Below are 26,721 nucleotides of genomic sequence, written 5' to 3' on the forward strand. Positions count from 1 at the left end.
GAAAGGCATTCAAGTGGGAGGCAAAATAAAGGAGTTCAGCTGGCCATGAAGAGAGCCTGGAGAAAACAGAGACCAATTGTGTACATTCCCAGCCTGCTGCCTTCACCCTGCAGTAAAGGTGACAGGGATTGCCATGAAAGCGTGAGCTGCAAAGCCACACCAGGAGATGTTCAACACAGAGTTGACCAGCATAGTGTGAATCAGATGGAAGGCTGCTACCAGTGTTACTGAATAATTATTATAAGTGTACTTGGCTCTGAAATTAATGGTCATTGTAATTGTGTTCATTTAAGCAAGTTTTCATGCACCTACCAGTGAGAATGACAAGTAGTGACAATAAATAGTAGCGTGGCTGCAGGACTGTTAACTTTATTTTCTGATTGTATTTAAGTAATATGCTGATCTGTTTCCTGATTGGGAATTGCTGAAAAGATAGCCTCTTAAATCATTGTATTGTCATGTCAATAAAAAAGTATTATTGGTTACTATTAAAACTGAAAAATGGGAGCCATGATGAGAAATTTGGAAAAATTGGGCAAGATGTCCAGTGAGGAACGTCTTCTGATTGAAATGAAAGCGCCTAATTTTTCTACACAAGTATTTGGCAATGAGGCAAGATATAAATGCAGGGATATACTTTTGAGAGCTCTATAAAGCTCTGGAGTATAGTGTGTAGTTTTGGGCCCCATATCTCAGGAAGGATGTACTGGCCCTGGAGCGTGTTCAGAAGAGGTTCATGAGAATGGTCCCAGGAATGAAAAGCTGAACATATGAGGAATGTTTGAGGACTCTGGCTCTATACTCAATGGAGTTTAGAAGGATGAGGTGGGGATGTAATTGAAATGTGCAGAATACTGAATGGCCTGGACAAAGTAGATGTTGGGGAGATATTTCCATTGATAGGAGACACTAAGACCGAGGGCACAGACTTCGAGTAAAGGGAAGACCTTTTAGAACGGAGATAAGGAGAAACCTTTTCATCCAGAGAGTGGTGAATCTATGGAATTCATTGCCACAAAAGGCTGTGGAGGCCAGGTCATTGAATATATTTAAGACTGAGATAGATAGGTTCTTGAGTATCAAGGGTTATGGGGAGAAAGGAGGAGAATGGGGTTGAGAAACTTATCAACCATGATTAAATGATGGAGCAGACTCAATGGGTTGAATGGCTTAATTTCTGCTTCTAGGTCTGATGGTCTTATTCTCACTAGCATGCAGTAAGAGGCCTGTTTGTATGGATTATTACTCAATACTACCGATTCTTAACTCATTAATGTGTGACTTCCCATTTGCCCACACAACAGATAAAAGCTAGATGCTGAGAAAGTATAAGCAGTTACCTAGTGAGCTCCCTACATGCTCCTCCAGACCACCAGAATGGATACCCACCATCAACACAGAATCCCCTCCAGTTTGGAAGCAAGCTACTTGGCTTGCTGAGACCATACTGACACTCTGAAGAGCATCCCACTAGACCTAAACCTATCCTTGCATTTCTCATGGCCCATCCAGTTTGCTTTCACATCCCAGGATATCACAGCATGGCCAATCTACCTCAGCTGCATATCTTTGGACTGTGGGAGAAACCCACGCAGATATGGAAAAACACGCAACCTCCATACAGACAGTCACCCAAGGTTGGAATTGTACCCAGGTCCTTGGCACTGTGAGGCAGCAATGCTAACCACTGAGTTACCACCTGATTCTACCTCCGATCCAAGATCCACAAACTTGACCACCCCGACTGACCCATCGTCTCAGCCTGCTCCTGCCCCACTGAATTCATCTTCACCTACCTCAATACTGTCCTATGCCCCCCAAGTCCAGGAACTCCCCACATATGATCGGGACACCACCCACACCCTCCAATTCCTCCAAGACTTCCGTTTCCTGGCCCCCAACGCCTCATCTTCACTATGGACATATAGTCCCTTTACACCTCCATCCGCTATGACCAGGACCTCCAAGCCCTCCGTTTCTTCCTCGCCCAACATCCCAAACAATACCCTTCCACTGACACTCTCATTCATTTGGCAGAACTGGTCTTCACCCTCAACAATTTCTCCTTCGAATCCTCTCACCTCCCCCAGATGAAAGGGGTGGCCATGGGCACCCACATGGGCCCCAGCTATGCCAGTCTCTTCATCAGCTACATGGAACAGTCCATCTTCCTTAGTTGCACCAGCACCACTCCCCACTTTTTCCTCTGTTACATTGATAACTGCATCAGTGCCACCTTGTGCTCCCACGAGGAGGTTGAACAGTTCATCAACTTCACCAACACATTCCACCCTGACCTTAAATTCACTTGGACCATCACTGACACCTGTCTCCCCTTCCTGGACCTCTCCATCTCCATCTCCAATGGTGACCGATTCAACACTGACATTTTCTACAAACCCACCGACTCCCACGGCTAGCTGGATTACACCTCCTTCCACCCTGGATTAGTGGTACTGGAAGAGTGCAGTAGTTCAGGCAGCATCCGAGGAGCAGTAAAATCGACGTTTCGGGCAAAAGCCCTTCATCAGGAATTTTGCTTTTGCCCGAAACGTCAATTTTACTGCTCCTCGGATGCTGCCTGAACTGCTGTGCTCTTCCAGCACCACTAATCCAGAATCTGGTTTCCAGCATCTGCAGTCATTGTTTTTACCTCCATCCACCCTGCCTGCTGCAAAAATGCTATCTCTTATTCCCAGTTCCTCCACTTCCCTGCATCTGCTGCCAGTAGGACCAGTTCCACCACAGAACACACCAGATGGCCTCCTTCTTTAAAGACCATAATTTTCCCTCCCACATGGTTGATGATCCAGCTCATCTCATCCACGTCCCGCACCTTTGCCCTCGAACCCCACCCCTCCAATCACAACAAGGACAGAACCCCCCTGGTCCTCACCTTCCACCCCACCAACCTCCGCATACATTGCAATTTCCTCCACCATTTCCACCACCTATAAATGGACTCCACCACCAGAGATATATTTCCCTCCCCACCCCTATCCACTTTCCACAAAGACCATTCCCTCCGTGGCTACTTGGTCAAGTCCACTCCCCCTAACAACCCACCCTCCCCTCCTGGCACCTTCCTCTGCCACTATATAAATTGAAAAACCTGCGCCCACACCTCCCCCCTCACCTCTGTCCAAGGTCCCAAAGGAGCCTTCCACATCCCCATCAAAGTTTCACCTGTACTTCCACACATGTCATTTACTGTATCCGTTGCTCCCGATGTGATCTTCTCTACATTGGGGAGACTGGACGCCTACTTGCAGAGCACTTCAGAGAACATCTCTGGGACACCCACACCAATCAACCCCACCGCCCCATGGCAGAACATTTCAACTCCCCCTCCCACTCTGCCAAGGACATGCAGGTCCTGGGCCTCCTCCACCACTACTCCCTCACCACCCAACAGCCTGGAGGAAGAACGCTTCATCTTCTGCCTCAGGACCCTTCAACCCCATGGCATCAATATGGACTTCACCAGTTTCCTCATTTCCCCTCCCTCCACTTTATCCCAGTTTCAACCTTCCAGCTCAGCACCGTCCTCATGACCTATCCCATCTGTCAATCTTCCTTCCCACCTATTTGCTCAACCCTCCTTTCCGACCTCCATCACCCCCACCTCCATCCACCTATTGCACTCTCAGCTACCTTCCCCCCAACCCCAGTCCCCTTCCCATTTATCTCTCCACCCCAAAACTCCCAACCTCATTCCTGATGAAGGGCTTTTGCCCAAAACGTCAATTTTTTTGCTCCTTGGATGCTGCCTGACCTGCTGTGACTTTCCAGTACCACTCTAATCTAGACTCTGATCTCTAGCACCTGCTGTACTCACTTTCACCTCACTGAGTTACCATGCCACCCAACATCTGCAGACAACTGCTACTACCCCAATCCAAGGATATTGGCATCCAACATGTGTCAGCCTCACCACATCATTGTGACACACTTATAATACAGTTCTGCACTTCAATACTGCACTTTGGAGTGCACAAGCGCATTTCATGCTATTGTCAGGACACTTTACATGCAGGGAGATGGGCACCCAGCTCATTAGATTAGATTACTTACAGTGTGGAAACAGGCCCTTCGGCCCAACAAGTCCACACCGACCCACCGAAGCGCAACCCACCCATTCCCCTACATTTATCCCTTTACCTAACACTACAGGAAATTTAGCATGGCCAATTCACCTGACCTGCACATCTTTGTGACTGTGGGAGGAAACCGGAGCACCCGGAGGAAACCCACACAGACACGGGGAGAATGTGCAAACTCCACACAGTCACTCGCCTGAGTCGGGAATTGAACCCGGGTCTCTGCTGCTGTGAGACAGCAGTGCTAACCACTGTACCACCGTGCCGCTCATGGTTGGAACTAGGATGTATTTCAAGGCTCCTCATTCACTCTTTCAGTATTCACTCACTTTCTACTGCTTTTTTAATCTCACAACATCCTGCAGCCTTTGGGTTAGGTTGCCTCAGCATCTCTGATCAACCTGGTGCTGCTTCTGTGTCTGCCTGCACATTTTCTGATAAACTACTGAGACACCATGGGCTCCTCTGCTGCTGCGACAAAGTGGATGCCTAGTCTCCAGAGTGCCTCTGAGTGCCAGTGACCTGGGGCATTTCTTCCTCACTATTTGCAGAGACATGGTAGCAATGTGCTCACCAGTCTGTGCTTCTGGCTTAATCTAGTTGAAACAACCAGTATCGTGTATTTGACCAATGTCAGCGTCTGGACTATAGAAGGAGAGGGGGGATGGAGCGGAAGGAGGAGAGGATTGCAGGAGTCAGCCTTACCAATTCATCCTCTGAGGTATAGCTCCTCAAAGATGGAGGAAATGTGCCCTCTAGCATGGTGGCTCATTGGTTAGCACTCTTGCATCACAACATCAGTGACCTGGGCTAGATTCAAATCTCGAGCGACTGTCTGTGTGGAGTTTGCTTATTCTCCTCATGTATGTGGATTTCCTCTGGTTGCTCTGGTTTCCTCCCAAAGTCCAAAGATGTGCAGGGTTGGTGAATTGGCCATGCTAAATTGCCCATATTGTTCAGGGATGTGTAGGCTTGGTGCATTACTCAGGGGTAATGTAGAGTAATAGGGCAGGGGAATGGGTCAGGGTGGGTTGTTCTTCAGACATTCGTGTGGACTTGTTGGGCCAAATGTTTCCACACTGTAGGGATTCTATGATTCTATGACTATCCTCTTCAGGATGGAAACTGTGGTAATGCTGCACCCTGTACAAGTGTGACCTAAGGTATGCAATTTATAGGTAATTTAATATTTAATTTTAAGTATGGATGATTGAGTTTTGAATTAGTGACAAATGTTCTTTCTAGTGTTTCCAAAGGGTTTAGTTATTTTGTAGCCATGGTGATTTATTTTAAAACAACTTGATAAAGAAATAACCTCCAGGACTAATGGGTTTTATTTACATGAGGAGAATTTACAACTGAACAAGGTTAACAATTTTGTACCAATGTTTTAAATCGAAATTTCTGTTCTGGAGTTTTTTTTAGCGGTATTTTTATCCAACCTGTTAAGACATGTTATGACCAAACTTTGCAGGTGGGACTTGAACTTGGACCTTTTGGCCCAGTGGTAGCAACCCTATCAGTGCCCCTCAAGACCTCCTGATTTATGATTAAGCTTGAAGGAAATACTCATAACTTGAAAGTTTGAGGCAGTTCTGCAGATGTCTTGGATAACAATGACTATGTAAAGCTGTGCTCCTGAGAAAGGGAGTAGCATGTAATAATAAATGACTTCAGATTAAGAAGTTTAATAATAGTTCCAGACCAGGAGTGTTTGGATAAACTTGAAAGAGAATATTTGAAGCTGTGAACATTTAAGCTAGGTAAATGAAAGCTCCAGGACAAGGTTATTAGAATTTTCAGAACAAGAGGTGAAGTCAAGTTAACATGTGTTCTTATCTAGGTGTTAGAGAAGGCAAGGTTTCTCTGGTGCAAGTACAGATGAACCTCAATTATCCAAATATCGAATGTTTGAATTCCGGATTATCCGAAGTAGATTTCAAGGTCCCACAAAAATGTTACATCAAAGAGGTAAGTGTATTCGATTTACCTGTATTGAAGAACATGTGAAAATGCTGGCAAAAACAAAGAAACACAAACAGCTCAAGCATCAGCGACTGGATATTTTTTTAGGTAAGGGCTGTTACACAGCCATTTACAAAAATAAATGTTTTACAGTACTGTATTCCCTCACTTTACTGGGCCATTCATTAAAAAACAATGGCTGGGAATTAAACAGATGCGCAAGGCAGCACTTCCGTCTTTCTATCGCGAGACTGAGTTCCTGGAAACTGACAAATGCTCTTGTGATCATAGAAACTGTTCAGGACCTTGTTTAATGCTGGGACTTGATATAGAGTATTTATGTGATGGTAAGTCCTTCTCACTTTGACCTGTAATTTACAGACTGCAAGGATTAGTTTGTTTAAATGGCAGACTAGATTAAAACAAATTCTCCGATAGAGCACAGTGTTACATCAGTATGTCTTCCTTTGTTTAAGGTAATCGATTGATTATCCAAATAATCATTTATCCAAATGAAATAGTGCCCTCCCATCTCGTTCGGATAATCGAGGTTCTTCTGTACTATGCAAGGAATGCTTATAGTTATTTTACAGGGGTGTTTTGAGGATCTGTAAGGAAAGATTTGGGGTTATGTGTTACTGAATGTTTCAAAGTCTTTTAAGTTTCTACTATATATAAATGGTCTGGCTTATTCTATTTAGTCTTCATATTTTTTCCTTAATAAGCTTTAGTTTTATTGTTAAAACCAAATCTGCAACACTAGCCGCTTGTGTTTCAGTGAGGGATCACCTCAATAAAACAAAAAAAAATTATCTATCAAGTCAATCTTCAGTCTGGGATCAGACTTGTCCAATAAGAATATCAGGTGGGATCATAATAAATGCAGGTCACCAAAGAGAAAATGCATCATGACCAAGAACGAAACATTATGGCATGTCATGATTTTATTCACAGCAGAGATAATGGGAGAGTACCACAAAATAGACAATGCTTTTTACTGGGGTTGCTGGGACATGGATGTTTCTGCATTTCCACAAGATTGGTCTCAGGACTTGCCAGTGAGGACCAAGATCTGTTTCACATAGGGAATGAGAGGCGAATGACAGAAATCCTGTCACCCATCCTGACTCATGTGGGCTTTACTGTGGGCTGTTTCGTCCTTGGAATGCAGGTTCATAGCTCCTTGAAAGTGGAGTCACAAGTAGGTAGGATAGCGAAAAGGATGTTTGGTATGCTTTCCTTTATTGGTCAGAGTATTGAGTACAGGAGCTGGGAGGTCATGTTGCGGCTGTACAGGACATTGGTTAGGCCACTGTTGAAATATTGCATGCAATTCTGGTCTCCGTCCTATCGGAAAGATATTGTGAAACTTGAAAGGGTTCAGAAAAGATTTACAAGGATATTGCCAGGGTTGGAGGATTTGAGCTATAGGGAGACACTGAACAGGCTGGGGCTGTTTTTATTATTAGATTACTTACAGTGTGGAAACAGGCCCTTCGGCACAACAAGTCCACACCAACCCACCGAAGCGCAACCCACCCAGACCCATTCCCCTACATTTACCCCTTCACCTAACACTATAGGTAATTTAGCATGGCCAATTCACCTAACCTGCACATTTTTGGATTGTGGGAGGAAACTGGAGCACCCAGAGGAAACCCACGCAGACACAGGGAGAATGTGCAAACTCCACACAGAGAGTCGCCTGAGGTGGGAATTGAACCCGGGTCTCTGGCGCTGTGAGGCAGCAGTGCTAACCACTGTGCCACTGTGCCGCCCACTCGGGGCATCAGAGGCTGAGGGGTGATGTTATAGTGGTTTACAAAATTATGAGGGGCATGGATAGAGTAAATAGGCAAAGTCTTTTCCCTGGGGTCAGGGAGTCCAGAACTAGAAGGTATATTCAGGGTGAGAGGGGAAAGATATAAAAGAGACCTACGGGGCAACCTTTTCACACAGAGGGTGGTACGTGTATGGAATGACCTGCCAGAGGAAGTGGTGGAGGCTGATACAGTTGCAACATTTAAGAGGCATTTGATTGGGTATATGAATGGGAAGGGTTTGGAGGGATATGGGCCGGGTGCTGGCAGGTGGGACTAGATTGGGTTGGGATATCTGGTCGGCATGGACGGGTTGGACTGAAGGGTCTGTTTCCATACTGTACATCTCTATGACTCTATGACTCTATCTTTGAACATTTGGTTACAATTGATTGACTAAAGTTTCTTTACTGCAACATAGGCATGGACTAATCTTGCCATATAAAACTAGGACATGTTCATTCCAGATACACTATCCATTTTACCTTTGCGCTTAATTATTGCCAACGAAAATTAACTTGTGCAAATGTAGAGTCACAATCCTTCAGTTTCAATCCTCAATTATCACAAAGATTAAGCAAAATGTAAATAGTTGCTTTTCCTTTCTGTGGTTATCTTCACTTTTTCAAACCAATCTTTCTTTCACTCTCTTTTGTTACTCTCTATAACTTACTTGGTATTTCTTCGCTATTCTAACTTGTATTTCCTGGTTCTGAATCTGCACTGGTCATCAACAATTTTTCTGCCTAAATGTCTGAAGACGAACCAGGTTACTTATCCTCTTCATCCAGGTCCTACATACCTAGGTTAGATTCCTTACAGTATGGAAACAGGCCCTTCGGCCCAACAAGTCCACACTGACCCTCCAAAAAGTAACCCACCCAGACCTATTTCTCTCTGACTAATGCACCTAATACTATGGGCAATTTAGCATGGCCAATCCACCTGACCTGCATATCTTTGGATTGTGGGAGGAAATCAGAGCACCCGGAGGAAACTCACGCAGACATGGGGAGAATGTACAAATTCCACATAGACAGTCATCTGAGGTTGGAATCGAAGCCAAGTCCCTGATACTGTGAGGCTGTAGTGCTAACCACTGAGCCACCATGCCACTCCCAGCACCTTTTAGATGCTGTGCTATTTGTCAGTAATTTGCTGTACAAAACTCCATAGAAAGTCCTATAGCTAAAGTTAAATCTAACAAATAATCAACATCTTCTTTCACTCTTCATAGCAAGATTCAACCCAATATTTTGTATCATTATTTAATAATCTGTTGAATACCATAAACTGGATTACAAAGGGTTAATCAGCAAGATTTCCCAAAGCAATTTGTTACTGTCCTGTTGACTGTATGAACTGTATGAACTGTTAACTTTTCATTTAGGAAACATATAAATGTAGTTTATGTAATTTTAAATCATTATATATTAAAACAATTAATGCCTAAGCAAATGCCCTTGTAGGAAACAGCTGAAAATGTGTTGCTGGAAAAGCGCAGCAGGTCAGGCAACACATTTTCAGCTCTGATCTCCAGCATCTGCAGACCTCACTTTCTCCTTGTAGGAAACACCAAAGCTGCATATGACTGGTATGTGTATCCGTAAACTGAATGAGTCCTACAAATTGAAATGCCACCAATGAGGGATAAAATAGGCTGGATGAAAGATAGTTACTGTTTATCGATACTAATTGCAAGGTGTCAACAGCAATAACATTGTCATCTTTCCAAATAAGTGTAATGAAGTTCTTGTGAAGTCTGGAATACAAACCGAGATACAGCGGAGTTTCAACATGGCAAGTAAAATTAAAGATATAATAAGAAATAGTACATTACAATTTGATAGACAGCCATGCCAATTTAAAGGCATGACAAATAAACTGGCTTCTACTAGTGACAGTGTGATGCTGGAAAAGCACAACAGGTCAGGCAGCATCTGAGGAGCAGGAGAATCGACATTTCGGGAAAAAGCCCTTCATCAGGAATGATTCATCATTTTGAGGTGTATTCTAAGTAATATCTGTACAATGCAAAAACTAGTACAGGCAGGGGTTCCAAGCGGTATGCACCACACCGCTTTGACGCCCCACTCGTGTTATTGTGTGCTTGTCAGAGGCAGACGTATTGCTACTGGAACCTTCTGGGATTCTTGGCACTGGTACCATATTTGAAACCCAGCTCTACACCAGGCCAAACATTGTCTTATGAGCACACATAGATGCTATGGGTGACACTCATTGTCAATACAAGCTCACATTCATAAATGTTTTGCTATTTTACGTGAGAACCAGTCAGATCAATGTCCTTGTAATTCCAGCAACAAGAATCAAGCTACACAGGTTATCTGTTCTAAGCACCATATCATGTTAGAATTCTGTCTAAGAGAGTGCTACTCTCTCCCTAACATCCAGTGCAGCTGAGCAGCTCCTAATTGTTCAGTGTGGGAGCATTATGTGCTGGAAAGTCTACAGTTAAAAATGTGACCTTCTAATAAACAACAGCAAAAGTGAAGAGAAAAACAAACCATGGTGCATTTGCTTCCGGGAACAAGCAAGGACTGCTAGCCTTTCAAGGAATGGTAAACCTACAGTCAATGAATGATGATCTTTCCCAATTCACATCTATTGGGAACAAATGTCAGTTAAAAACTGGCTGGTTTGTACAGCACCCTATCATGCAGAAGGTGATGTTCCTCCTGCTCATTGTCCTCATCTTCCTCCTCAGAAGATGACTGCAGCTACCCCAACTCTTCAACATCTGTCACACCCCTTTGCTCTAATGGCGCAGACCACACTTTGCTAGGATTATGTGGCACACTCTGCCTGCACCATATTCTAGGCTACCCATGACTGATTCAAGCATCAGAAGCTCATCTTTAGGAGGGCTATCATCTGCTCCACTATGGCCCTGATGGAAGGATGGATTGCATTGTATCTAACCCCCAGCCTCAGTCATGGTGCTGCATAACCGAGTCTTTCATCATGGTTGCAGACAGGAGTCCTTATTTCCCAGTAATCATCTTTGTAAAGTATCTGTCCCTTGAAATGAAGCAGGGATATGAGAATTCTGAAGGATTTGGATAGGCACTATGGCAGCCTCCAAGATACCTCAAAGTAGACAGGGAGGAGGCTGGAAGAACACAGCAAGCCAAGTAGCATCAGAAGGTGGAGAAGTTGATGTTTTGGGTGGAATCCTTCTCCAAGATACTTTGCTCAGACTTCTAAGACCACAGTACCAATGCCCACAGATCACCTGTACTTGACAGGATATAAATCGTTTTCTGTTATTGAAGTCTGAAATATTTTGCTATGGTGCTCTCAATGTGATGTGCACAGTCAACCTTCCCTGCACATGGGCGAAGCCAGCTTTGTTGGCAAAGCCTACTGCCCAATATGCAGCATTGACCTCATCAGGAGAAAACAAAATGAAAGAGTATGACCTGGCACAAACTACATCGGTAACAGCCTTGATACATTTGAGAGTTAACATTTGTGAGATCCCACATAAGTGCCCAGTGGACCTTTGAAGGCAGCCAGTTGCATAAGGATTTAGTGTAACTGTCACATTGACAGTGTGGCCACCCATTCCTTTAGGTTATAGGTCCCATTCCAGCAGACGGCATAGTTCTCTCTTCACTTTGAAGCAGCAATGTGCCTTCCTCAGCTGGTGGAAATGGATCAAGGACAATAGACTCTGGGCCTCGTGTACTTACTCCACTTCCTGAGAGCAATAGGGAAACTGTGACACGTTCATCCGGAGGCTATTTAACATTTGCTGGAATTGTTGCTGATTCTGGATTTGAGGGCACATTGGTTCCTCCTTCATAGCACTGTGACCATTGTGACCATGCCCTCTGCTGTCAGTGGATCCATTGGTCATGGTTCCAATAAACCTGTGTGGGGAATATCAGAAACAGAACAGGTTCTTAGTAATGTGAGCAGTCAGCACTCATAAATTTACCATAGTCCTCAATTCATTGGAATATGGAAAATTTCACCAAGTAGGGCAATGAAACACCTCTTCATTAATTTTTGGCATTAGGAGAATGCAGTACCAAACATGCCATGAAAATACAAGAGATATTAAGTGCAGGAGGATTACTAATACTTTGAACCCTCACCCCCATTACCCAAAAAAGGTAGCATTTCATCTAAGAAATGTTGTCAAATATATACAATTCAAAGTGAGAGGAAATCTACTCTGTGCCCTTGTGCAGCCTATGAGACCTTGGATCGTCTTTGTGAAATGTGGGAGTAGAGGGGATGGATGTTTCCAGGAATAACAGCTCAACACTTCAGAAATATATGATAAATGTCAGTATCACAACCACCATCCAAACAGTTTACCTCTTTCCACAGGTATTTTTATCAGATCATACTCTGACTAATAGTTGGATAGCAGAGATGGCAGTGGGGATATGTTTTAGCAGCCAGCTTATTTTAACATGCACGCACTCAAAGCTGGCATTTAATGTAGTCCAATATCTGACTCCAAAAAACACATCCTCTTCTTTTTGGAATGAGCAAATTAACATACATTTATTTCTGCAATAGACCAACAGTTTAAAGCAAGTCTGCTTAATTGCAATACATAATGAAATTTGTTGCTTAACTAGTGGCATTACAATGTACTGAAATAATGATGTTATCGACCATATTTCTTTTCCTATTCCATTGAGAATCAGGGAAAGGATGTAAAGCTAATTAATACATGAAAGGTATTTTTTGGCTATTTATAATTTTGAGGCAAAAATAGGAATTGCTGGAAAAGCTTAGCAGGTCTGGCAGTATCTGTGAAAGGAAATCAGAGTTAACGTTTCAGGTCAATTGACCCCTCCTCAGAACGGTTCTGAGGAAGGCTGACTTGGCCCAAAACATTAACTCTGATTTCTCTCCACAAATGCTGCCAGACCAGCTGAGCTCCTCCAGTAATTTCTATATTTGTCTCTAATTTACAGCCTTTGCAGTTATTTCGGTTTTTATTTTATAATTTTGAGGATTTGGTGTTTACTTTTGTCTTCCCTCCTGAAATAAAGCTCCACAGTCCAGAGTCTCTCCCTCTTCTTCATGTAAAGGTATATGTTACTAGAGATTAACTGAACTGAAAGAGCATTGACTTCCTTGCTCCTGTATGCAAACCTTCTTGTAATGAAGGTCAACACACCATAGACTCCCTAAATGTTTCCTGCAACTGCATGAATTTTCTCCCTAAGAGCATTGTGGGTTTATCTACAGCACGTAGGCTGCAGTGGTTAAAGAAGGCAGCTCATCACCACCTTCTCAAGGTCAACTAGGGACAGGCTATAAACACTGACAGCCAGAGAAGCCCATGTCCCACAACTGAATTTTTAAAAAAACTTGCTTTCCAAGGTGCAAGAACAAATAGATCCCTTTGTACATCAACTTTTCCCAATCGGTCACCATTTACATAATACTCCACTCTTCTGTTTTCTTTACCAAAGTGAACAACTTCACACTTTTGTTGACAACACAAAACTAGATAGGATTGAGTTGTGAGGGGAATACAAACACGCTTCAGAGTAGTCTAGACAAGTCGAATGTGTAAGCAAATGTATGGTAGATGCCGAATAATGTGGATAAGCCTGAAGTTAGACACTTTGATTTGAAAAACAGAAAGGTAGTGTATTATTTAATATATAATACTTATTTTTTAGTATCAGCAAATATGGATGTATGAAGATGTCTTTTTACAGCAGTCACTGAAGGTAAACTGGCAAATGTGGCAAGAGATTTAGAAAACAAATATATGTTGTTCTTCATTGCAATAAGATTTGACTTCAGAAGTAGCGATGTCTTACTGCAGTCATACAGGGCCATGATAAGACTGCACCTGGAGTATTGTGTGCAGTTTTGACCTGTTTATCCTAGAGATGTTATACTTACCATCGATGGAGTGCAGTGAAGGTTCACTAAGCTGATACTGAGGATGACAGGACTGTCGTGTGAGGAGATATAAGTATAGCTGGGAACGGCACAGAGGCTCAGTAGTTAGCGCTGCTGCCACACAGCCAGGTTTGATTCTAGCTTCAGGCGACTATCTGTGTGGCACTTGCACATTCTCCCTGTGTCTGTGTGGTTTTCCTCCAGGTGCTCTGGTTTCCTCCCACAATCCAAATATGTGCAGGCTAGGTGAATTGGCCACACTAAATTGTCCATACTGTCCAATGATGTGCAAGCTAGATGGATTAGGCATGGGAAATGCTGGTTAATAGGGATGGGGTAGGGGCATGGGTCTGAGTAGGATGCTCTTCGGAGTGTCAGTGTGGACTTAATGGGCCGAATGGATTCACTAGGGTTTAGAAGAATGAGATCTGATCAAAATATATAAAATTCTGAAAAAACAAGATGCAGGGAAGATGGTTCCCCTGGTTGGGGAGTCTGGGGACAAGAGTCACAGTCATAACGTACAGGGTAAGCTATTTACGACTGAGAAGAGGAATGATTTCTTCACTCAGGTGTGGTCAATCTATGGAATTCACTACGACAGAAGGCTGTGGAAGCTGGGTAACTGAATATATTCAAGGAATAGATTGCTACATTTTAAATATTAAAGGCATCAAGGCATGGAAAGAAAGTGGGAATATGCCGTTGAAGTCGAGGATCAGCCATGATCATACTGAATGGTGGAGCAGGTTCGAAAGGTTCAAAACTCCTGTTCCTAGTTTCTACTTATCCACATAATACAGCATCTGCCATGCATTTGCCCATTTACACAATGTGCCTAAATAGCCTTGAAAGCGCTTAACATCTTTTTCACCACTGACAATCCACCTAGCTTTGTATCATTAACAAACTTGGAAATATTAGGTTTGATTCCTTATCTCCTAATTGCTGATACAGTTTGTGAATAGTTGAGACACAAGGACTGATCTCTTCAATAAACCCCTGTTTGTCATCACCTTCCATGCTGAAAAATGACCCATTTTTCCTCTCACTGTTTCTTTTCTGTTAGCCAATTGTCAATCTATGCCATTATATTGTCATCAGTCCCATGTGCTTTGATTTGGCACAGTAACCTCTTATTGGGAACATTGTCAAAAGCTTTCTGAAAATCCAAATACATCACATCCACCAATACCCCCTCATCTATTCTGCTAGTTATATTCTCAAAAAAACCCCAGTAGACTTGTCAAACATGCTTTACCTTTCCAAAATTCATATTGACTTTGTGTAATCTCATTAATTTGTGTAATCTAAGTGTCCTGTAACCACATATTTTATAACCAATTCCAGTATTTTCCTAATTACTGATGTTAGGTTTTTCTTCCTCACTCATTTTGAAAATAGTGGGGGTAAATTTGACACGCTCCAACCTGCTGGGGTTACTTCAGAATCGACAGAATTTTGGAAGATGATAACTATTTCAGTGGCCACATCCTTTAATAAGCCGGGATGCTGATTATCACGTCCTGGGGATTTTTCAGTTTTCAGTTCCATTAATTTCTCCAGCACTTTTTTTTAACTAACACTAACCTCCTTCAATTCCTCTCCCCAATACATCCTTGTTTCCCTAGATTTCTGTGAATTTATTTGGGTCTTTTTCTGTGAACAAAGAACTGAATTTGGTGTTTAATTGCTGTCATTAAGGTGATATAAAATAAGGGATGCAATTCTAAAGGGGTGCAGGAGCTGAGGGACTTGAATGCAGATATCATTGAAAGTGCAGGACAGGTGGAGAGTGCAGTAAATGAACAGTACTTTATTAATAGGGGCACAGATTATTACTGCAAGGAAATGATGTTGATTTGTACAACACACTTTTTAGAACTCAACTAGAGTACTGTGAGCAGTTGCAGGTGTCACATTATAGGAATAATGTGAATGCATTTGAGCCAGTGCAGAAGCACTTTTCTAGACTGTTTCCAATTATGAGACACTTCAGCTATGAGGCTAGATTGAAGAAGTTGGCACTGTTCATCCCTGGAGAAAAGATGGCTGAAAGGAGATCTGATTGATGCTTCCAAAATCATGATTGGGCTGGATAGAGTATGAGATGAAGCTATTTCTGTTCTTAAAAGAAAGAATGAGAGGGCATAGCTTTAAAGTGATATGCAAGTGAAGCAAAGATAATATGAGAAAAAAAGCTTTTCACCCAATGAGTTGCTAGGATGTGGATTGCACTGCCTGAAAATGTGATTGAGGCAGATTCAATTTAGGCATTCAAGAGGGCATCTGGATTTTTTTGGACAGTAACGGTATGCAAGGATATAGAGAAAAGCTGATTAGCACAGGATAATTAGGTAAGAACCATTGCAAGTATAATGGCTTGAATTACCTCCTTCTGCATTGCAATAATTATGATATTCTTGTTCTCCGTCAATCTCAATTGTCTTCTTCCAAGTATTCATCCAGAAGAGGGCATGGTTATTGACAAAGACTGAGAGAAAAACCAACAACTGATGGGATGGTTCTGAGAGTCTGAGCATTTCGAGGAGTACCTTAATGATGTCCCACTCAAAATTGTACTTAAAAAGTGGACAGATTTTTCATCCAGTCACAAATTTAAAGAAACAAAACCTCTAGTTTAAATGAGGCTGAGTTTAAAATAAGCTGGTATATAATTGGCACATGTCCCATACTTGCAGTTCAAATCAGCCCCCTCAAGTAATCTTTTTACTTAGGTTCCAAATTATTGCCTTAAGATATATGAAATTAAATATAGATCATGCTGCAACACAAGTGGTCTTTCAAAACATTTGTACTTTTCCATATGGTGGCACAGTGGTTAGCACTGCTGCCTCACAGCACCATGGTCCCAGGTTCGATTCCAGCCTCAGGACGGTCTGTGTGGAGTTTGCACATTCTCCCAGTATCTGCGTGGGTTTCCTGCGGGTGCTCTGGCTTCCTCCCACAGTCCAAAGATGTGCAGGTCAGGTGAATTGGCTATGCTAAATTGCCTATAGTGTTCGGTACATTAGTCAGAGGGAAATGGGACTGTTTGGGTTAGTCTTTGGAGGGTCGGTGTGGACTTGTTGGGCCGAAGGGCCTGTTTCCACACTGTAGAGAATCTAATCTAAAGCTGTGGTATATATGCTAATGGAGAGCAAATTTATCCCAAGTAATAAAAGGAAAACTAAAGCATAGACAGTTTATTTGCTACTTCTTTTGTAGAGAGATTTGGATAATGGACAGAAATCCAAATGAGTGAGTGTGAAAAGTTCTTTTTCAGGTTGGCAACCTATATCCAGTGGCGTTACATAGGGAGCAGTGCTGGGATTGCAGCTGTTTATAATGTATACTAATGTCTTGAAGCAAGGAAGCAAATATATGACAGACAAATTTGCACATGACAAAAATAGGTAGAAAGATAAGTTGTGGGAGATATCAATAGGTTACATGGGCAAAACATTGTACTTCATTTGCCAATGGGAAAACATGAAGTTGTTCATTTTGAAGAGAGAACTAATTTAAATGAATTACAGTGAGCTGCAACACAAAGGGTCTTGGAGTACTTTACATGAAACACACATACAGCAGGTAATCAGGAAGGCTAATGGAACATTTGAGAACACTGAGCAGTTTTGAACATTACAGTGAGCTGCAACACAAAGGGTCTTGGGAGTACTTTACATGAAACACACATACAGCAGGTAATCAGGAAGGCTAATGGAACATTTGAGAACACTGAGCAGTTTTGAACACTTTTTAAAAAAAGGAAAGATAAAATTATATTTGGGGACAGTTCAGAGAAAGTGCACTGGAATGATCCCCACTATGGAGAAATGGCTTTAGGAGCAAAGACTAAACAGGTTGGGACTCCAGCAAGTGGAGTTTAAAAGTTGCCATAATCTTGCCAACACCTCAGGCAAAGAGATAGGTTCAAGAGAATTCTTCATTGTAACCTCATCCACATTAGGAATACTGTTGGTATCAATCTCCATCACAAACTAGCCAAAGCATAAGATGCAATCCCATTGAAATATATAGAACTTAAGGGGCTTGACAAGGTTAATGCAGAGAGGATACGTCCCCCTTGCATGAAAGTGAAGGATCAGAGGGCATTGTCTCAGAATAAAGGGCACCAATTTAAGACAGAAAAAAAAAGTATCTTGAGAACCTTGCCACTGAGCTTTGGGGGCTAGTCCTTATGCATATTTAAGGCTGAAATGGACTCTTGATCAGAGACAATGCCTACTCCTGTTTCTATTTGATTTTATGGCCAAGATCAGATTTAATCGAGCAGCCCCACCTTTGAGCTAGGCAGGGCACAACTTTCAAAGTGTGAAAATTAGTCAGTAATGTGGATCACTCACTATAAAACTAAGCAAATCTGGGAATTCAAAACAGCTTAGGGAAGGAGTAACTCTGCTACCACTGAATAAGTTTCAGCATGCTTGAAAGAAGTCAATAAAATTGCCAGTTGACTTAACAGTATATAGTAGCCATAGCAAGGTTACCATGAACCACAAAAATTAGACAACTCAGCTTCTGGTGTTTCCAGAAGCTGAACATCTCTCTTCTGGCTTTATTCCCAAAGCAATTTATAAATCACTTCCTTTGGTGAATGACCATCTGCACACCCAACAGTCCAAATAAATTATCTACTATCACTGAAAAACTAATTAGTCTTTGACCCCATGATGCAACACAACTTACTCAGAACTCATTCTTCCCTCATATCGGAAATGAGGAAAATGATTTGTGTTAATACTTTGCTCCCCTTGCAAATAGAGGGGACAAACAGAAGCAGCTCACAGCTTGACTAATGAAGCAATGTCAGGTTTCCACTACTAGAAATGGCTCACCTAGCAACAGAACATTGGTTTGAAGCAGAGGAAAGCCATTGATTAATCTCATGCTCATGTGCTAAAGAACCTTTTAAAACTTGGTGAAAGTATTTACTCTAGTTATATCACTTCTCCCACTCCCAAAAAATTCTCATTAGCCTTTTTGCTACCTCTTAGAGATTTCATTAGCCCTCACCACAAAATACCACTTTAGCCTCCACAATGAAACGCTCCAAAAGCAAAAGCAACTTAAAGCCATTTAAAATAACTCAAAACATTCTTTTGCACTTTCTCTCAAAAGGGCCAGTTCTCCTCTGCCACCATGTTGCCCAATGGAATAGGTTAGTTTTATACTTACTTTAGCACTTGAAGTTTGAGCAACATTCTCACCTACCAACAAAATACCACTTTAGCCTCCACGATGAAACGCTCCACAAGCAAAAGCAACTTAAAGCCATTTAAAATAACTCAAAACATTCTTTTGCACTCTCTCAAAAGGGCCAGTTCTCCTCTGCCACCATGTTGCCCAATGGAATAGGTTAGTTTTATACTTACTTTAGCACTTGAAGTTTGAGCAACATTCTCACCTACCAAATTAGCGTTTAAAAACACAAGCCTTGGCTTGATGTGAACAAGACACTTGAACAATTTGACTAATGGAAGGTTAGAGTCTTAATTTAGACAAGATTAAGACCTGACAGAACATCAGTTAAAAATACTTGCCGCTTCTAGCTACTATTTTTCCCCTCCCCAGTATCAAAACTAGAAAATAGTTTGGTTTTTAGTGCACAGATGCAATAAAAAGCAAGACACTTAAGTCAGTTTCTATAGTACTTTACTTTGTTTTCCCTCAAAATGAAGTGTCAGTTGGGCATTACAGTTGTCAACATCCAGATGGACTTAATTTTGGTTTTCTACCATGTGAAATGAACATTAAGGCAACGTACAAAAAGAAATTTTACATAAATTAACTCAGATGCATAAATTTACAGGTGTAAATGCAACTTCGCAACTCAAGTTTCAGTCCCATGAACTGTTGAGAAACAATAGAACAACAGGGTCATAAGGCCTGAAATGTAATGTGTTTCAAACCCTGCAACAATGGCAGCAAGACAGAAAGTGATTATTTCGACAATCCAACAGTGCTCCTTTCAAAACACTTCATACTAGCTTTCTGAAGGGGATGGTAATTTCTGTACGAGTAGACTCTTCCAGTTTCTGGAGGCTAGCATGAGGTGTAATTGCCTGGGCAAAAAAAAAATTATTCTTCCTTTTCAAAGTTTGCAGCAAATGCTGTGCATCTGCTTGCAGTCCATTTAGAAGCATTTACGGTGCACAATGGATGGGCCAGACTCATCATATTCCTGCTTGCTGATCCACATCTGCTGGAAGGTGGACAGGGAAGCCAAGATGGAACCTCCAATCCAGACAGAATATTTACGTTCAGGTGGAGCAATGATCTAATGAAGGAAACATTGAAGATCAAATAACAGCTTGTATATTTATGCACAATTAATGCCATTTCAGAATTAAAAGGCCCTCCTTCTGCCATATAGTTTCCATTCCCAATCACCAAGATTGTTTGCATCTCTCAATTACATTAATGAGGTTTTAATACTTCCCTCTCCCACAAGAGAAAATCCCTTGTTTGGTTGAACAAAAAGCGGTGAAGGATGTATATTCGTGATGCTATTTATTAAACCATGACCTACCCACATTTTACTCTGTGGAATTGCAGTCCTAAAGTTGCCTCATGAGAAAACTTACTTTGATTTTCATGGTGCTTGGTGCAAGGGCTGTGATTTCTTTCTGCATTCGGTCAGCAATACCAGGGTACATTGTGGTACCACCAGACAATACTGTGTTGGCATACAGGTCTTTACGGATATCAACATCACACTTCATTATAGAGTTGAAAGTAGTTTCATGAATGCCACAAGATTCCATGCCTGGAAGGCAAGAAGAAGGTTAGCTGAACCATCCTTATGATACTTCATTAACTTTTGTAATAACTTTCAGGATAAGATGTTACGATTCCTGGACAAGTCTCCATTAATGGCTACTCAGGTGTTGAGTGAGGCATGTCCAGAATTTCAGCTTTATTGTTGCATTACTCAAATCCATAAAACAATCAGAACTAGTTTTCAGATCACATTCACTGTACTTCAGTACCTACCCAAAAAGGATGGCTGGAACAGGGCCTCAGGGCATCTGAATCTCTCATTGCCAATGGTGATGACCTGACCATCAGGCAGCTCATAGCTTTTCTCCAGGGAAGAGGAGGAAGCAGCAGTACCCATTTCTTGTTCGAAGTCCAGGGCTACGTAGCACAGTTTCTCTTTGATGTCACGGACAATTTCCCTTTCTGCTGTGGTGGTGAAAGAATACCCTCGCTCTGTTAGAATCTTCATGAGGTAGTCTGTCAGATCACGACCAGCCAGATCCAAACGCAGAATAGCATGTGGAAGTGCATAACCCTCATAAATGGGCACTGTGTGGGTGACACCATCACCAGAGTCCATAACAATACCAGTGGTACGACCAGAGGCATACAGGGACAGCACAGCCTGGATGGCAACATACATGGCTGGGGTATTGAAGGTCTCAAACATGATCTAAAAAAGAAAAAACCCAATGTTAGTGAAAGAAAGAACAAACAAATTGTGCACACTTGAATTTGTTAGCATGCAAAAAACAAAAAAGTAACTCAGAAGGTGAAGCAGCCAAACAAAGATGAAGCAGAAAAGAAACCTGGAGACTTCAGGGAAGAAATTCCAGAAGCAGAGGAGCATCCTGGAAATATTGAAACAATGATCAGGTCAGGAGATTCAAAAAAGAAAAGTAAATGAAATTATGTAACAAGATTTTATTACTAAACAAACATTGAGTTACCTGAGTCATCTTTTCTCTGTTGGCTTTGGGGTTCAAAGGGGCCTCTGTGAGGAGGACAGGGTGTTCTTCAGGAGCAACACGGAGTTCATTGTAGAATGTGTGATGCCAAATCTTCTCCATGTCATCCCAGTTGGTCACAATGCCATGCTCAATGGGGTATTTCAAGGTAAGGATACCTCTCTTGCTCTGAGCCTCATCACCCACATAGCTGTCCTTCTGTCCCATACCAACCATAACACCCTGGAAAAAGAAAGCCAGTCAAATACAGGCATTACAATCACCCAGGTCTGGGAGCTGCACAGCATGACTAATTGCTGAATTGAATCAAGATCCATACAAGCTAAAGAGAAGAATGTAGTTTGGATATTTTCATACCCATGCATTTAGTGTACAAAATTTGAACAGCCTACCTGATGTCTGGGGCGACCAACAATAGAGGGGAACACAGCACGGGGTGCATCATCTCCAGCAAATCCAGCCTTGCACATACCAGAGCCATTGTCTATGACGAGTGCTGCAATCTCATCATCTGCCATTTTGACTAAAGGGAGAGAAAAAACCTCAGTTTAGTGTCACCTGTCAAACTGGCATATAGACTGTTGACAAATGAGATTCCACAAATCACTTCCCTCGAGTTAGCTCAGATCAGGTACTACACTAAGTGCAAACAGACCAAAATGAATGGCTGCTTAAAAATTGCTTTTCCCCATGAATCAAAAACCATTCATTCTAGTTCATTACTGGAACAATTTTTCTTATCCAATTTTGAGCCATGGTCTGCTGGGTACAGAACAATGTCATGATGGCTCAGTTAATCAAACCAAACAATTCCATAAAAGGATAAGGCTCAAGTCTAGTACAGATTGACCCAACCCCACCCCAACTTTACCAGATGCTAGCCTTTAACATACCCCAGTTCCTCCAAACCCCTCCCATTCATTGAAGAGATCCTAATACCTGCCCTTTGTTCCACTGCAGCTGTCAGACTGGCATTTAAATAACTGTTGTATATTGCAAGTGCCCTGTTCTTCATGCTCATAAGCCACACCTTCCAATTGCTCAGTTCAGATTCCAATAAAGCCAGACTAACTGTTCCCACCCAAGCCAGTAGTTAAAATACTAGGAAAGTGAGCCAATTAGAAATAAAAAAAAATCAAAGCTTCCCATTTAAGAGCAGCTCTTTGAATATTGAAAAAAAAAATCAAGGAACCGTGACTTAATGGTCCACACAAAAAAGGGGACCAACCCAACATGCACATTAGGTAACAAAGTCCAACAGCATTGATTCTGAAAAAGATGCTCATTAGCTACCAAAGTGAGCCAGGCTTCATAACCTCAAGTCATTGGTCCAGAGATTTTAGCATTTCTGTTGCACGTTAGAAATTTTTCAACGTTCAGTGACAATTTTACAGATACTATACTCCCATGACAATAGATCCTTCCACTGATTCTCACCATTTCAGCCCAGTTTCTTACTCAACCACACCATTTGAAGTCCCCTCCCCAAATAAACAAAAGATTCTTAGAATAATAGCATTTCTTCCAAGTTACAAAGCCAATATCACTATATGCAAAATTGCATTTTCTAGACCCTTCCCAACAATTTTAACATACACATTCTAAACTGATATTAAAAGGAGATAAATAGAGATTTTTTAAAAGAAAAAAATGAACGTAAAAGCTGCATAAAGCAAATAACGCTTAAATATTCGAGGAAAAAAACATCCCTTTCCTACAGAATCAACTTATTCAACATTTAATCAGCCCAACCAACACATCACCTTTCAAACAGCTTTCTCTGTACCTGTTTAGTGTTAGATCGACCACTTACAAACACGTCCTCTCCCTAGAGCTGCCGGAGTGAGTCTGACCGCTCTCACCCTCTCCCCACTCTCTAATGGAACCAGACCCCGCCCCCAACCCCTTCTCCTCCCCCGGCCGCGCGCTCTCACACTGCACAGACATACCCATATTTGGGTATCTTTCACCACCTCGTCTTTCGATTGGCCGAGATGCGGTCGCACGCGCCCCTTGCCCGCGGAGGGGGTCGTCGCGCGTCCTCGTCGCGCGGTTCCTTGCACCCCCCCAACAACCACCCCTCATTGGTCATTCGGCGGCGCTCGCGCGCGTCAGACGAGGACGGGGCCCCGCAGTGCGAATTGCCATGTAACGGTTGGCAGGTCTTTCTAACGGGTTGGACACCAGCGCGCGGCTATCCCCGCCCCAGCATCTGAATATGCCAAACCCCATTCCTCTAAACGCCGACGACCAGTGTACTGTTATAAACATGTTCCGGGGTTCCGCAAGTAGTTTTCGCCCGGTAATCTGGTTATGCCATAACTTGTACGTTTTCTTTTATGGTATTGTTATGTGGCATGCAGTCGTTGGGGCTCCTGCCTTTTTTTGTGTTTGATTTTCGGTTGTTTGAGACAATTTCATAGCATTGTTCATTTTAAAAATTATATATTCCGTTAAATTGATGAATTGAGAAAGAGCAGGAATGACATGTCGACAATTATTGTGCTCTGTTTTCGTTAGTAAATGTCCCTGACTGCCTGTATTGGCTGGGTCGGTACACAGCACAAGTATAGATACTAGCCACAACTATTGTGGCGACTGATGGGCTGCAATTTACCTCTGCAGGGACAATGCAACGCACACACATACTTGCCTGAAAAATGAGAGAAAGTATCCATACTAGGGTGAGGCTGAGCAGCAGCTTTTATGACCATATTTGGACTTTTCCAGAGTATCAGATGGGAGTGTCAACAAAATGAATTTCAGCCCAATACAGAACTAACCTTTAAACCAACGGGAGCATGCTATTGAAACTAATCTATGATTTATGTCCTATCGTTTAGTAGCCTTGGATGAACTGATAATCCTTAACTATAGAACTAAATCCAGCACGGAGCAAAAATAGAAACCAAAAGGGTGTTTTGAAAAACATCCAATAATTACAATCAAATTGAAAACTCACCTCTCGACTGTGTACTTATTTGTCTAATTGTAACTCTATCAGTATTACAATTGAAAGCTGAGTCTCTTCAAAAAAAGCACATCAAATTTGAATGCAGAAAACTGGGACAAGGCATAATGGCACATTATATTCATGTTCAGATGTGCTCTGTCACAGCATGGTAGGAAATAGGTTACTCATGTCACCCATTCCCTAGAGATTCAAAACGTCTCCGAAAGGGTGAAGGCAAATCCAAAGATGGAATAGCTTGGCCAATTAAAAGAGCATTGGCCTTTTAAGGCTTGGGGACGAGTCACTTGCTCTCATAGAAATGGAATGGTTGGTTACACAATAAAATCAAAACCAGGCAAAGCAAGAGGAAGTACATTTAATAAGATTTTTGTCTCCTAAAATAAATGGTTGCTGGAGTTTTGATTTTCCATGGCATCTGTCGGTGAATTCTTGTACCACTGTAGAAAGATTTAGTCGTTCAGGTACGCTTGGATTGCAGGAACGAGCAATGAGCCATCAACAATAAAATGTATTCCTTGGACCTTGAACTCAATGCTAAACTTACACTAGATAAAAAGAGTTCAGTACATTTGCATCTTTTGTACCTTTTCCATTTTCTTTCTTTAGATTATTGGCACTACACTGCCCATCATGCTTCTGCACTGCCTTGTTTTAATGCTTAATCCAGGCCTAACTACAATAGTGTACAGTCCTGAGAAATTCATGTCTTACTAAATTTGTGTACATTTCAGTTCACTGACGTGGCTTGCATGAGCAAAGAGACCTTGGAGTGCAGGTTCATAGCTCCTTGAAAGTAGAGTCACAGGTAGCTAGGATAGTGAAGAAGGCGTTTGGTATCTTTTCCTTTATTGGTCAGAGTATTGAGTACAGGAGTTGGGAGGTCATATCACAGCTGCACAGGACATTGGTTAGGCCACGTTTGGAGTATTGTGTGCAATTCTGGTCTCCTTCCTATTGGAAGGATATTGTGAAACTTGAAAGGTTCAGAAAAGATTTACAAGGATGTCACCAGGGTTGGAGGATTTGAGAATAGGGAGAGGTTGAATAAGCTGGGGCTGTTTTCCTTGGAGCGCTGAGGCTGAGGGGTGACCTTATAGAGGTTCATGAGGGGCTTGGATAAATAAACAAAGTCTTTTCCTTGGGGTGGAGAAGTCCAGAACTAGAGGGCATAGGTTTAGATTAAGAGGGGAAAGATATAAAACAGACCTAAGGAGCAACTTTTTCACACCGAGGGTGGTACGTGTATGGAATGAGATGCCAGAGGAAGTGATGGAGGCTAGTACAACTGCAACATTTAACAGGCATCTGAATGGATATATGAATAGGAAGGATTTAGAGGGATATGGGCCGGCTGCTGGCAAGTGGGACTAGATTGGATTGGAATATCTGGTCGGCATGGACAAGTTGAACCGAAGGGTCTGTTTCCATGCTGTACATCTCTGTGAGGACAAATGTGAATCAAAATGAAAAATTGTTGTTGCTTGGGTATCTATAAAGACTTTTTATGCAGATATAATACCCCAGAATATTCTTTTTTTCACTTTACTTTCATTTTGATGTTCACACTTGCTCGCACGCTTTTTATACATTCAGTTTTTTTTTAACTTTCCTACCCTAGTACCCCACGTTAATGCCTAATTAATAGTATTGTTACGTTTATTAGTGTCTTTATTTAAGATTATGAAAATATGGTAGTGGCTATCAATTGTCTGAGTACATATAAATGAGGAACAGCTATCACACTGAGTGCTGGATGAGGGGTAAGGTTGGCAAATTTAATAAGCTCTCCATAAAAGAGCTAAGTGTGTCTTAGTTTCGATTTTACCAAAAGTGTTGAAACATATGAACACTGTACCAATTTGGTGACTTTTTATGGTTACATCTGGCCTCCCTTCTGTTATCTGGCATTTTATGTTCTTAGTTCTGTAAATCTTTATCACTTTCATTTATTATTTTCCTCTTTTCTCTCTTTTTCTACTCATTAGCTTGTTCACAGTCATTACCCTCACATTCTATCACACAATTTACTGTTCCTCATTAATATTGCAGAATTAAAAAGACTCGAACCAAACCTCTGTCTGCAAACAACCTATTGGTACAATAGAAATAATAACCATCTCCATTGCTAAGTGGATAATAATAGTGCTAGTTGTAATACTAAACCATGAAAGACCCATGTGTAATTGCAGGTTTCTGGTGAA

General features: G+C 41.9%; 1 protein-coding gene across 2 annotated transcripts; it reads right to left on the bottom strand.

Annotated features, from left to right (window-relative positions):
• Positions 1-19,454: 19,454 nt before the first annotated feature.
• LOC122562165 (actin, cytoplasmic type 5) lies at positions 19,455-23,436 on the bottom strand. Of its 2 annotated transcripts, none has more exons than XM_043714776.1 (6): positions 23,333-23,436; positions 21,939-22,069; positions 21,529-21,768; positions 20,813-21,251; positions 20,404-20,585; positions 19,455-20,096 (listed from the first exon to the last, which is right to left on the bottom strand). In XM_043714776.1, the coding sequence occupies exons 2-6, from the start codon at positions 22,062-22,064 to the stop codon at positions 19,953-19,955; spliced, it is 1,131 nt and encodes a 376-aa protein (XP_043570711.1). In that variant the 5' UTR covers positions 22,065-22,069; positions 23,333-23,436; the 3' UTR covers positions 19,455-19,952. The 2 variants fall into 2 exon arrangements, with proteins under 2 accessions (XP_043570711.1, XP_043570713.1); XM_043714778.1 differs by having other exon boundaries at positions 23,360-23,395.
• Between the last annotated feature and the right edge of the window lie 3,285 nt (positions 23,437-26,721).

The sequence above is a fragment of the Chiloscyllium plagiosum genome, chromosome 24 (assembly GCF_004010195.1).
Source record: "Chiloscyllium plagiosum isolate BGI_BamShark_2017 chromosome 24, ASM401019v2, whole genome shotgun sequence".
NCBI classification, from domain to species: Eukaryota; Metazoa; Chordata; class Chondrichthyes; order Orectolobiformes; family Hemiscylliidae; genus Chiloscyllium; species Chiloscyllium plagiosum.

Bases quoted from the DNA above. Each gene is read 5' to 3' on its own strand.
- LOC122562165 (XM_043714776.1), bottom strand. From the start codon at position 22,064: ATGGCAGATGATGAGATTGCAGCACTCGTCATAGACAATGGCTCTGGT. The intron at 20,586-20,812 runs GTAGGTACTGAA...CTTGCCTTCCAG, and splicing joins GTTCCAGCCATCCTTTTTGG to GCATGGAATCTTGTGGCATT. The intron at 20,097-20,403 runs GTAAGTTTTCTC...TTCCTTCATTAG, and splicing joins CAAGCACCATGAAAATCAAA to ATCATTGCTCCACCTGAACG.